Source organism: Spinacia oleracea, chromosome 5 (genome assembly GCF_020520425.1).
Source record: "Spinacia oleracea cultivar Varoflay chromosome 5, BTI_SOV_V1, whole genome shotgun sequence".
NCBI classification, from domain to species: domain Eukaryota; kingdom Viridiplantae; phylum Streptophyta; class Magnoliopsida; order Caryophyllales; family Amaranthaceae; genus Spinacia; species Spinacia oleracea.
Window position 1 is genome coordinate 2,652,909 of NC_079491.1, and position 12,048 is coordinate 2,664,956.

General features: G+C 31.0%; 4 protein-coding genes across 4 annotated transcripts; all 4 read right to left on the minus strand.

Annotated features, from left to right (window-relative positions):
• Positions 1-305: 305 nt before the first annotated feature.
• Positions 306-1,001, minus strand: LOC110782314 (chymotrypsin inhibitor I, A, B and C subunits). Its single transcript, XM_021986437.2, has 2 exons — positions 843-1,001; positions 306-680 (listed from the first exon to the last, which is right to left on the minus strand). Exons 1-2 carry the CDS (start codon positions 877-879, stop codon positions 484-486), a joined length of 234 nt encoding a protein of 77 aa, XP_021842129.1. The 5' UTR covers positions 880-1,001; the 3' UTR covers positions 306-483.
• Positions 1,002-3,254: 2,253 nt separating this feature from the next.
• Positions 3,255-3,909, minus strand: LOC110782302 (inhibitor of trypsin and hageman factor). Its single transcript, XM_021986427.2, has 2 exons — positions 3,751-3,909; positions 3,255-3,626 (listed from the first exon to the last, which is right to left on the minus strand). The coding sequence occupies exons 1-2, from the start codon at positions 3,785-3,787 to the stop codon at positions 3,430-3,432; spliced, it is 234 nt and encodes a 77-aa protein (XP_021842119.1). The 5' UTR covers positions 3,788-3,909; the 3' UTR covers positions 3,255-3,429.
• A 4,169-nt stretch (positions 3,910-8,078) lies between these two features.
• Positions 8,079-9,342, minus strand: LOC110782294 (chymotrypsin inhibitor I, A, B and C subunits). Its single transcript, XM_021986416.2, has 2 exons — positions 9,185-9,342; positions 8,079-8,463 (listed from the first exon to the last, which is right to left on the minus strand). Exons 1-2 carry the CDS (start codon positions 9,219-9,221, stop codon positions 8,267-8,269), a joined length of 234 nt encoding a protein of 77 aa, XP_021842108.1. The 5' UTR covers positions 9,222-9,342; the 3' UTR covers positions 8,079-8,266.
• A 1,575-nt stretch (positions 9,343-10,917) lies between these two features.
• On the minus strand, positions 10,918-11,567 carry LOC110782283 (chymotrypsin inhibitor I, A, B and C subunits-like). Its single transcript, XM_021986404.2, has 2 exons — positions 11,409-11,567; positions 10,918-11,298 (listed from the first exon to the last, which is right to left on the minus strand). Exons 1-2 carry the CDS (start codon positions 11,443-11,445, stop codon positions 11,102-11,104), a joined length of 234 nt encoding a protein of 77 aa, XP_021842096.2. The 5' UTR covers positions 11,446-11,567; the 3' UTR covers positions 10,918-11,101.
• Between the last annotated feature and the right edge of the window lie 481 nt (positions 11,568-12,048).

Sequence of the window (12,048 nt, forward strand, 5' to 3'; positions counted from 1 at the left end):
AAATCTGAAGTAACAGGACTACCCTTTGGTAGGATGACGATGTGAACGAAATAGTTTTCGGATTTGATTATTACTGTTGTCGTTTTCCCATCATTCCCAAAAGAAGTCGTGATTGCTTCAAAATTTTCAAAGTTTTCAGTGTAATTGGGTCTAAATTTTGAAAATTGGTCATAAAAATTGAAACTGGATTCATTTTTTTCAAGGTGGTTCTTCCTATATTTTATTTTTACCTAATGAATCACTTTTTTAACACTTTCTAGGGAGTTACCTTATAAGATTACCAATTGGTTTAAGAACATAAACAATAAAAACAAAGGCAAACAAACATTATCATGTCGATTCATCATGATCACTACCTAGTGGTAGTACATAAATACATAATACAGAGCAACATATATATCAATTTTCCGGGTACACTTTATTTACTAAAACATGAAATTAAGTAGTGCACATTTGTATACGTTGCTCATAGCACGTGTTTGCTTATGTGATGACGGGAGTCTGAACCACCTTTCCACATGCATCAACAAAAACCCGAACACGGTCACACCTGAAGTCCAAAGTAACAGGGCTACCCTCTGGTAGGACGGGAGTCTGCTTCACGAAACAATTTTCGGATTTGATTATTTCTGCTGCCTCATTCCCATCTTTTCCAACTAGTTCTGGCCATGATTTCTTCCCTACAACCAAAACGTTCACAACATTGTCAATCATCAAAATAAATATATACTACGAACTCAATTATGCTCGAATTCAAATTAATCGAAATTGCAAAGTATTGCTTATAGTTAGAGTAGTAATTACTAATTACTAATTACTAATTACTAGCTAGTCGTAATTACCTTGGCAGCCGGGCATGGTTCCTTGGCAGGATGACATTTTTTTGTTTCTGTAGAATGGAGTTTAATTAACAATGAGAAGTACGTATGTTTGCTTTGGCAATTCTTGGTTCTAAGTGAGATATTGTAAGCTAGTTTATATAGACTATTGTAGTAGAATCTATATATCAAGAGGAATAAATTCAGCTTGAGACTTAAGCCTAGCTTGTTTTTGAAAGTTCTTCATCTCCACATCTTTACTCTAAGTGGGAAAAAAATAAATATTCTACTAAAAGTTATTCGTATATTATCACATATTTCCTCCGTTTCAAAAAGATCTTTACACTTACTATTTGCACGGACTCCGGTGCAATGTTTGTCCGTTAATATATCCAATTTTATATGGAAAAAAAATTATAAAAAGTTAATATTCTGAAAATGAATAACGAGATCAATCTAACAAGATCTTACATGTAACATTTTGATGTATATGATAGGGGAATTTATGGTCAAAGTTTTCATAATTTGGACACATTTTCCAAAGCGTAAAAGAACTTTCTGAAACGGAGGTATTATAATAAAATACACGTGAGGAAAAATAAACCATAAACTATATTGTCATTTGATTTAGGATAGACAAACTGAATTTCTTTATGAATTTGTAGATACTTCAACTCTCCTTAGCTTGTTCATTGAACAACAAAAACGCGATGGAACAACAAACCGATCCGTACTCGTTTTATGGAAGATTAGAATAAAATTACTAAAGGACGATAAGTTACCTAATTACCATAGAAGTAAAACTACTAGAGAAGGGCAGTAAAATTCTTAACCAGAAGTCCACAAACATTTGGCATGTGATACATGCAACATTACTAGCCAGTGGAGCACCAAGCCACGGAAGCCATTCATTTTATTAACCCTACCATAAAAATTAAGGAAAAATTACTTTAAATAATCCAATCTTTCGATGATTTTCCGTTAATAATTCAATATTTAGATTATCTATTACATTACACTAAAACAGACACCAGGAATGATACGTGTCACTTCCTGGTGTAATTTTTCTCGCCAAAATATTTTTTAGTTTTTTTTACTTTAAAAATAATTACATTACCATTTTCAGGAAACTAAAATAAAAGTGAAATAAAAATATAATTCAATTACCATAAATGTTATTACAAAATATATTATTGAAGGAATGTTGAATCAATATTTATTTTTTTTCTTTATGATATGACTTTATTTATGTATTATTATACTCCCTCCGTATTTTTTTAAGAGATACACTTGCCTTTTCCGGCCGTATTTTTTTAAGAGATAGACTTGCCATTTTTGGTAACTTATCAACCCCACCACCTAATTAAATAATATATCTACTACACTTTATGACCCACCATCCAATTAAAAAATAATTTTACAACTACACCCACCCCACCCCCACCTCCACTTGTTCAAAAGGACATGGTCCCCAATGTACTTATTTATTAAAATATCTACCCCAACTCCACTTCTTTTATTCTTCTTAAGACCCGTGTCCAACCAAGTGTATCTCTTAAAAAAATACGGATGGAGTAACTTTTTAATCTGATAAAAAATTTAAATAATATTGATGAATGAACTTCAATTCTATGTTAATTTGCTGTTAATTATATATATAATACATATATAGTTAGTACGAATGCTGATTCAAATAATAATACATGGTAAATAGACTAACATTAGAGGTCTATGTATCATTATTATACTCAACTCAAAGTATGTTGCATTTGACCAACTCGATTATGCCCGAGTCTTTTCGAAAATTAGTCTTAGGTCAGTCATCCAGGTTTGGTTAACTTTGTTAGGTTGGTCTACATACAAGCACACAACTATTATCCTTAACTTTGTATTGTAATATGCAAATTTAGTTCATTTAAATATATTTTTGCAACTTTTTAAATTTTTTCTTTTTCATATATTCTATTTACTTTTACGTTTTACACTTTTGTTAAGTCTTTTATTTAGTTTTTGTTTTCTTTTGAGGGAAAAGTTTTTATTTAGTTACTATTGAAATAATAAATTATTTTAGTAGTAATCGTGCGTTAACATATGTTAAATGAAGTCTTGATTGCTTCAAAAATGTTAAAGTTTTCTTTGTGTAATCGGGTCCAAATTTTGAAAATTGATCATAAAATAGAATTTGGATTTATTCATTTCAAATTGGTGCTTCCTATATTTTACTTTTACCTCATTGAGTCATTTTTGACACTTTCTCGAGAGTCATCTTAGAGATTACCATTTGGTTTTAGTATCGATGTGGTAGGATATATGATGAAAAATCCCACCCGAAAGGCGCGGAAAAAAGGGTCTTATGTGTCTAAATCAACTCAACTACGGATTACATGAAATGAAATTGAAGGGATTAATCAATATAGAACGTATACATTACAAACATACGTAAACAAACATTATCATTGATGTTATCGATTCATCATGATCACTACCTAATGGTAGCACATAAATACATGGACAAAGTAACATATGTCATATTTTTTAGTACACTTTATTTACTACAATATGAAATTAAGTAGTGTACAATTTTTCTACGTTGCCCATAACATGTTTTAGCTTAAGTAATGACGGGAGTTTCAACCACCTTTCCACAGGCATCAACAAAAACCCTAACACGGTCACACCTGAAGTCCTTAGTAACAGGGGTACCCTCTAATAGGACGACGGTCAGCTTCACGAAACAGTTTTCGGATTTGATTATTTCTGCTGCCTCGTTCCCATCTTTTCCAACTAGTTCTGGCCATGATTTCTTCCCTATAACCAAAAGGTTCACAACATTGTCAATCAACAATAGTATACCCAAACCATGCTCGAAATAAGATTAATCGAAGTTAATTGCAAATTATTGCTTATAATTAGAGTAGTAATTACTAATTACCTTTGCAACCGGGCATGGTTCCTTGGCAGGATGACATCTTTCTGTTTTTGTAGTATGGAGTTTAATTAACAATGAGAAGTACGTATGTTTGCTTTGGCAATTCTTGGTTCTAAGTGAGACATTGCAAGAGAGTTTATACAGACAATTGTTGTAGATTCTATCTAGAGGAATAAATTCAGCTTAAGACTTAAGCCTTGTTTTTTAAGGTTCTTCATCACCACATCTTTACTCTAAGTGGGGGAAAAAAAAAATTCTTCTAAAAATTATTCGTATATTATCACAAATATAATAAAATACACGTGAGGAGAAATTAATAATAAACTATATTGACATTTGATTTAGGATAGACAAACCGAATTTCTTTATAAATTTGTGGATAGTTCAACTCCCCAATTTTTTTGTTTAATTGGTAAGGAAAATAATCCTAAACAGGTCAATACTGAAGAGCAGAGGATAAGTGAATATCTACCCACAAGCATAAATTAGTTGAGGGGGGTTATGAGTTTCCCACCAACGTACAATGACGATGCTAAGATTCTTTTCTTAAGGGTTTGATACTTTCAGACACATATAGTCAGAGGAGATTCTCCATCGGAGCCATTCGATCGGGACCCAATGACAAGTCTTTTGAAATTATTAGTCGTTCAATTTAAAATATACTATAAAATGTTGGTGACTAATTAATTGGGCGCGTTTTTATTCAATGAGATGTTGAAGATTTAACAGTGGTCCCTTTTAATATTTTAGCCAATATCCACCATTACACATAGTAAATAATCCACAATCCAATTACAATAAAATTAATTGGGTGGTGCATATGTGCATTATAATAACATTAAAATATATATATATATATATTACAATTGACCCTCGACAAGTTTTTATATTTTGAAATCATATAATTCATCATCCTTTAAACAAAATATTTGACTATTCATGATTACCACATTTTTAAGGAAAATTAACTGGATATTTTATTGTAAATTAAATTTCGCAAAATTTTGAGGGAAAGGTTTAAACATACTAATTCCGGACTAATTCGGTCACATGTTATGAGTTACCATCCCCATGACTCTATAACAATCTCACTATGGCTATTTTATACTCTGATCCATCACGGAATTAGGGGGGCTGGCAGGGGCCATGGACCCCATGATATGCGTAAAAATTAAATATACACTATAAACACACATGTCTAATATAGCTCAAATGGTTATTTAACCTTAAAATTTAGATGTTGTTGGAGGTATAAGGTTCGAATATTACCTTCTTTACTTGAATACTTTATTTTTTTCTTTATTTTTGTTTATCATAGTTATAAAAATTAAATGTTAAGTTTTGACCCCCTATGTATAATTTCTGGTTCCGTCCCTACTCCGATCCGTAATCGTTTTATGGATGATTAGAATTACTAAAGGGCGATAAGTTACCAAATTACCATAGAAGTAAAACTACTAGAGAAGGGCAGTAAAACTACTAGAGAAGGCATCCAAATCCTTAACCAAAAGTCCACAAACATTTGGCATGTGATACATGCATCATTACTAGTTAGTGGAGCACCAAGCCACAAAAGCCATTCATTTATTAACCCTACCATAAAAATGAAAGGTTCAATAATTCAACAAAATCATTAAACTTTTTTGCCCTTTTTGGCTAGCTTCAAATGTTCAATCGATATATACTATTGTACCAAACATTTTTCGTCGTTTCCTTTTACTCTTATAACTAAAACGTTTTTAAAAAAAGTTTATGTGTTACCTACCGCTCCGTTTATGAGGTCATTTACTTCATGTGATTTTCACATACATAAAAGAAAGTCAAATATAATTTGTAGGTTTGAACCCCACCTGTGCGTTTAAATAATAAATCTTTTTACAACTAAGACATAACCAGTTTTATGTTATCATTGCGGAAAAAAATACAAATGCTATTAATGTAGTAACCCGGGGCATTGCTCGAGCCCAAAACTAGTTACTTCCTCCGTTCCGAGAATATCGCACTATTTGTTTTTTGAACTATTCACACTACGACTTTGGCCCTTTTTTTATCATTCGTACATAAGGAAATTTTAGTCATGTGGGGTCGTGTTAGAGTCGCATCGATATATATTTTCTAAATATTGTTTTTTTATAATTTTACTTGCACATAATTTGAGATATTAAGAGTCAAAATAATGGTTAGATGATCAAAAGTCAACCATTATGCGATATTTCCGAAAGGAATGAAGTATTTTATTATAAGTAGTCCTGATTTCTTATTTGCTTAGAGCCCATAAATTGTCAGGAACGGGCCTGCTAATATGCTAGGCAGTTCAAGAGCAGAAACTAGTACGAATATTGAATACACTTAAAAATAATGTGCACATTTTTGTAGGTTGCACATAGCATGTTTTAGCTTTATCCAACGACGGGAGTTTTGACCACTATTCCACGGGTATTAATAAAAACCCGAACACGGTCACACCTGAAGTCAGAAGTAACAGGACTACCCTCTTGTAGGATGAAAATGTGAACTGAAGAGTTCTCGGATTCGATTTTTAGTGCTGCTGTTTTCCCATCATTCCCAACTAGTTCTGGCCATCTTTGTTTCCCTACATTCAAATTCAAAATTATCACAATTTTAATTGTAAATCAACAATAGTATATACTTGATATATACCCGATTGGGTAAAATCCAGCTCGAATTCAGATTAATTGGAGTTGATTTACACTTAAAAAACAGTATACTGTGTTTTATTCTATTCACCTTATTCTTACTAACACCGTTCCACAATATATGTATCATTTCTCATTTGAACACTATTCATCAATCAATTTTGACAATTTTTCTTACATCATTATGTAAGAAAAAACATATCAAGTGAGATCGATCTTGTTAAATTTGGATCAATACAAGGATTCCAAATATCAATTTTTTTTATATAATTTTTACTCATATGCATCTAGAGATATTAATGTCCAAAAAAATGTGTTGGAATACGTGCAAAAAGAAATGTTGCATGTATTGTGAAACGGATGTAGTATTACATATTAGATCAGACCCAAAAAATCACACCACAACAGAAAAGATTAAAAAAGAACAAAAAAACAACCATAGAAAACATTCAGACCATACCAAATCAAACCAAAAACTAGAAAAATCGGACCATACAGGTGAAGAGCACAAAGCTTGTGTCAATAAATCACAAACTATTATATTGCTAATAAGAGTAGTAATTACCTTTGCAAGACATATCTCTCTTCTTGTAGTATGGAGTTTAAGAATGGGAATTACTTTTGCTTTGGCTCTTCCCTGGTGCTTAGTGAAATGGTGTTAGCTTCTTTATATATAGACTATTAAAGATAATGTTTGGGATAATGTTCACTGTTTAGGATAATGTTTTAGATTCTATCAACTTATCAAGAGTATTACAATAATTGAGTGTACTCAATTTATATAGGGGTTTTTAGGATGTTTAATACGGAATAATTTTATCTAATATTATACATACACTAGATTTTAAAATATCCATAGTTGATTGCTGAGAGGATACTTTTATTACTAAATTCATGCGTCCTAAAAAAAAAAATTAACAAATAGGTTATAAAAGTCTTTAAAGATACTATTATTACTAAATTCATGCGTCGTTAAAAAAATCAACAAATAGGTTATAAAAGTATTTTAAAATACTATTATTGCTAAGTTTATGTGTCGTTAAAAAATCAACAAATAGGTTATAAACGTCCTTAAAGATACTATATATTATTATTAAATTCATGTGTGGTAAAAAAAATTAACAAATTGGTTATAAAGTCGATACTATTATTACTAAATTCATGCGTCGTAAAAAATCAACAAATATGTTATAAAAGTCTTTAAGGATACTATATTATTACTAAATTCATGCTTCGTAAAAAAATCAACAAATAGGTTATAAAAATCTTTAAAAATACTATTATTACTGAGTTCATGGGTCGTTGAAAAAATCAACAAATAGGTTATAAACGTCTTTAAAGATACTATATATTATTACTAAATTCATGTGTGGTAAAACAAAAAATCAACAAATTGGTTATAAAAGTCTTTAAAGATACTATTATTACTAAATTCATGCGTCGTAAAAGAATTAATAAATAGATTATGAAAGTCATCGTTACTCCCCAAATTTTGTTTTCGAATTGGCTGATCGATCTTGATTCTTGAGTCACTTGATTTATCATCTGTCAACTTATTTTCTTTGTATTCTCTTTTGATTATAAATAATTAATCAGCTCAACTAAATGAGAACGTTAGTTGAATGGAAGGGCGAAATCCATGTACTACGATAGTAACGTACACAAATAACAGAATAGAAACAAACATATATTATCATATATTGATGTTATCGATTCATCAAATGATCACTACCTAACGGTAGATAGTACATAAATACATGGACAAAGCAACGTATATCAATTTTTCGAGTACACTTTATTTACTACAATATAAAATTAAGTAGTGCACATTTTTGTATACGTTGTCCATAGCATATTTTAGCTTATGCGATGCTGGGAGTTTGGACCACCTTCCCACAAGCATCAACAAAAACTCGAACACGGTCACACCTGTAGTCCATAGTAACAGGGCTACCCTCTGGTAGGACGGGAGTCTGCTTCACGAAACAGTTTTCAGATTTGATTATTTCTGCTGCCTCGTTCCCATCTTTTCCAACTAGTTCAGGCCATGATTTCTTCCCTATAACCAAAAAGTTTCACAACATTGTCAATCAACAAAATAAATATACACTCCCTCTGTTCCTAAATGTTTTGCACATTTCCCTTTGGTACACTTGTCAGTGCACATTTTACATCGTTAATATATCTACTTATGTGTTATTCAAAATTATAAAATTTCATATTGTTAAAGTTCTTATTGAGACTAATCAAACAAAACCCCGTATGACTATGTTTTTTTCTTATATATTGAAAATAATTCAAAAGATTTTCTTACATTATGAATAGTGTCAAGATTCCAAATGGGAAGAACAACATTAAGGAACGGAGGGAGTACTACGTACCCAATTATGCTCAAATTCAGATTAATCGAAATTGCAAACTATTGCTTATAATTAGAGTAGTAATTACTAATCTATATCTAATATTTAAAAAGGAAAACCATAGATAGTTTAATGACATGTGTCACCCCCATCTTACATCCATATATTTGTATATTTTTTTTTTCAATTTTTTCTTTTGTTGTTTGTTATACGAATTAAGTTTTTACATCTTCACCACCTCCTCCACAGTTCCATTTCATATCCCTCTTTAACCCTCAATATTAATTCACCATTTAATTTATATATTTTCCAACTTTCACTTCTATATAAATCATATATTTCCCACAAAAATCACAAACTTTCAATAAAATTAACACTTTAAAAGACAAAATTATTTGAACGGGCTCAAAAGCTAGTTACCTTGGCAGCCGGGCATGGGTGCTTGGCAAGATGACATCTTTCTGTTTCTGTAGTATGGAGTTTAAATTAACAATGAGAAGTACGTATGTTTTCTTTGGTAATTCTTGGTTCTAAATAAGACATTCTAAGCGAGTTTATATAGACAATTGTTGTAGATTCTATCTAGAGGAATAAACTCAGCTTGAGACTTAAGCCTTGTTTTTTAAAGTTCTTCATCTCGGATCTTTACTCTAAGTGGGAAAAAGAACATATATTCTAATGAAAGTTATTCGTATGTAGCACATCAAACTATAATACACGTGAGGAAAATGAGATAAAACCTCTTTCGAATTTGAGAATAGTTCAACTCTCCTTTCCATTGACTTGATTAGAATATCTTTATAGACTGAAACTACAATAGTTTAGCTAATTTTCCTTAGTTGATTGTACTAGCTTATGTCAAAAAAAAAAAAATATACAGTAGTTTAGCTCGAATATGTGATTACCTGGCTCAACTCGACTCGAGTCGAGTTATTATAATTTTATCAAAAGCTATCTGTAGTTATTATAATAACTCGAGTCGAGTTATTATAATTTTATCAAAAGCTATCTGTAATTAATAAGTAGCATATTTGACCGTGATTAAGTATTCCGCCCGCTTGATTGTGACTTCTTCTTTTACTTTTAATTTATTGTCTATTGTGATTAAATCTGATTGACTAACTATTTTTCTTTAATCCTTTTATATTTATTTTTCAATTAATGTTAATATAAATTTGTAAGTAGTATTAAAATTTATTGACTATTAGACTTTCTTAATTGGTGATTTGCATTAAATATATAATAAGTTTTTAAATTAATTAAATTCAATGTCATAAAACAATCAATTTTTTAATTAATTAAATTTAATATGAAGTTATAGAGGGTATTTTAGACTATGTTATAAGGGACACCATAAGTGCATTTACAAAAATAACCTCAAGAGTCCCTTATATAACAGAGATTTAAGGGTAAATCAACTCCGTAAAATAATATATGTTTATTATTTTAAAATAAAATCTATCTTATATTTAATTTATGTCAAAAAGAATTATTTTTAATGCTCGGTGATCGAAAAATTAAAAAATACGGAGTACTTCATATGATTTTTTAAATCATACGTCATCTGGCTTGGTGTAATTATCAAAACGTTCAACCACCGCCTTTGGGAAGTGATAAATCCAAGGAAAATTTTACTTCTTCCAAGGAAATCCACATTTTTTTAAAGGTGATTTCCTTGGAAGAAGTGAAATTCTTCCTTGGATTTATCATTTCCCACCGCCTTTCTATAGTTTCTTAATACCTCAGGCTACCTAAGCGATAATTACTCATGCAAGAAAATGAAAACTAAGTTTCGAACTATAAATAAACTACTTTTCATAGTAAATAGCTAATTAATTAATTGTATTAAACAGGAAGATGAGAAACTAAAATTGTTGGATGATCTTGAATTCTTGAGTCCCTTAAAGATAGTACGTCATGATCGTTACTCTCACAATTTTGTTTTGGAATTGGCTGATCGATCTTGAGTCACTTGCTTATCTATCAACTTATTTTCTTAATTTTTATTCTCTTATGATTAAGTTGGTATATGTTGTAACGTTTGTAACGTTCATGTTCAAAGAAATAAGTGGGGCCACTATATTTTCTGAGTTCATATAGACGTAGAACTAAACCAGCTCAACTGTATGAGTACGTACACAAATAACACAATATATAGAAACAAACATTATCATTGATGTTATCGATTCTTCATGATATCACTACCTAATGGTAGTTACATAAATACATGGACAAAGCAACATACATCAATATTTCGAGTACACTTTATTTACTACAACATAAAATTAAGTAGTGTACATTCTTGAACGTTGCCCATACTCCATATCATATTTTAGCTTAACCGATGTTGGGAGTTTGGACCACCTTCCCACAGGCATCAACAAAAACTCGAACACGGTCACACCTGTAATCCATAGTAACCTTACTCCCCTCTGGTAGGACGGGAGTCTGCTTCACGAAACAGTTTTCGGATTTGATTATTTCTGCTGCCTTGTTCCCATCTTTTCCAACTAGTTCTGGCCATGATTTCTTCCCTATAATCAAAACGTTCACAACATTGTCAATCAACAATAGTATACACAAACCATGCTCGAATTCAGATTAATAGAAATAATTATAAAGTATTGCGAATTAGAGTAATTACCTTGGCACATGGATATATTTTCTTGGCAGGATGACATCTTTCTGTTTATGTAGTATGGAGTTTAATTAACAATGAGAAGTACGTACGTTTGCTTTGGTAGTTCTTGGTTTTAAAAAGCGAGTTTATATAGACAATTGCTATAGATTCTATCAAAAGGAATAAACTCAGCTTGGGATTTAAGCCTTGTTTTTGAAGGTTCTTCATCTCCAAATGATTTACTCTAAGTGGAAAACAAAACATATATTCTAGTGAAAGTTATTCGTATATATCACATCAAACTAAAATACACGTGAGGAAAATGAGATAAATCCTCTTTCGAATTTGCAAATAGTTCAACTCTCCTTTCCATTGACGGGTAGACGGGTAAAGTTTCAAAGTATTATGCCACATTGGGTTGCAGGTCGGCGAGGCGGCATGTTGTGATGTGTGAGCAAAAACATCACAACGACAAACATGTACAATTTCATTAAAAAAAAAGCACCATTTCGATAAAACACATGTACCATTTCGTTAAAAAGAGTATCATTTCATAAAAAACAGAGTACCATTTCGATTAAAGCATGTACCACTTCATTGATATTTTTTTTGCTGTTATGTTTTTGTAAGCCTGCGATTTTGACTTCCTCCATTGGGTTGATTG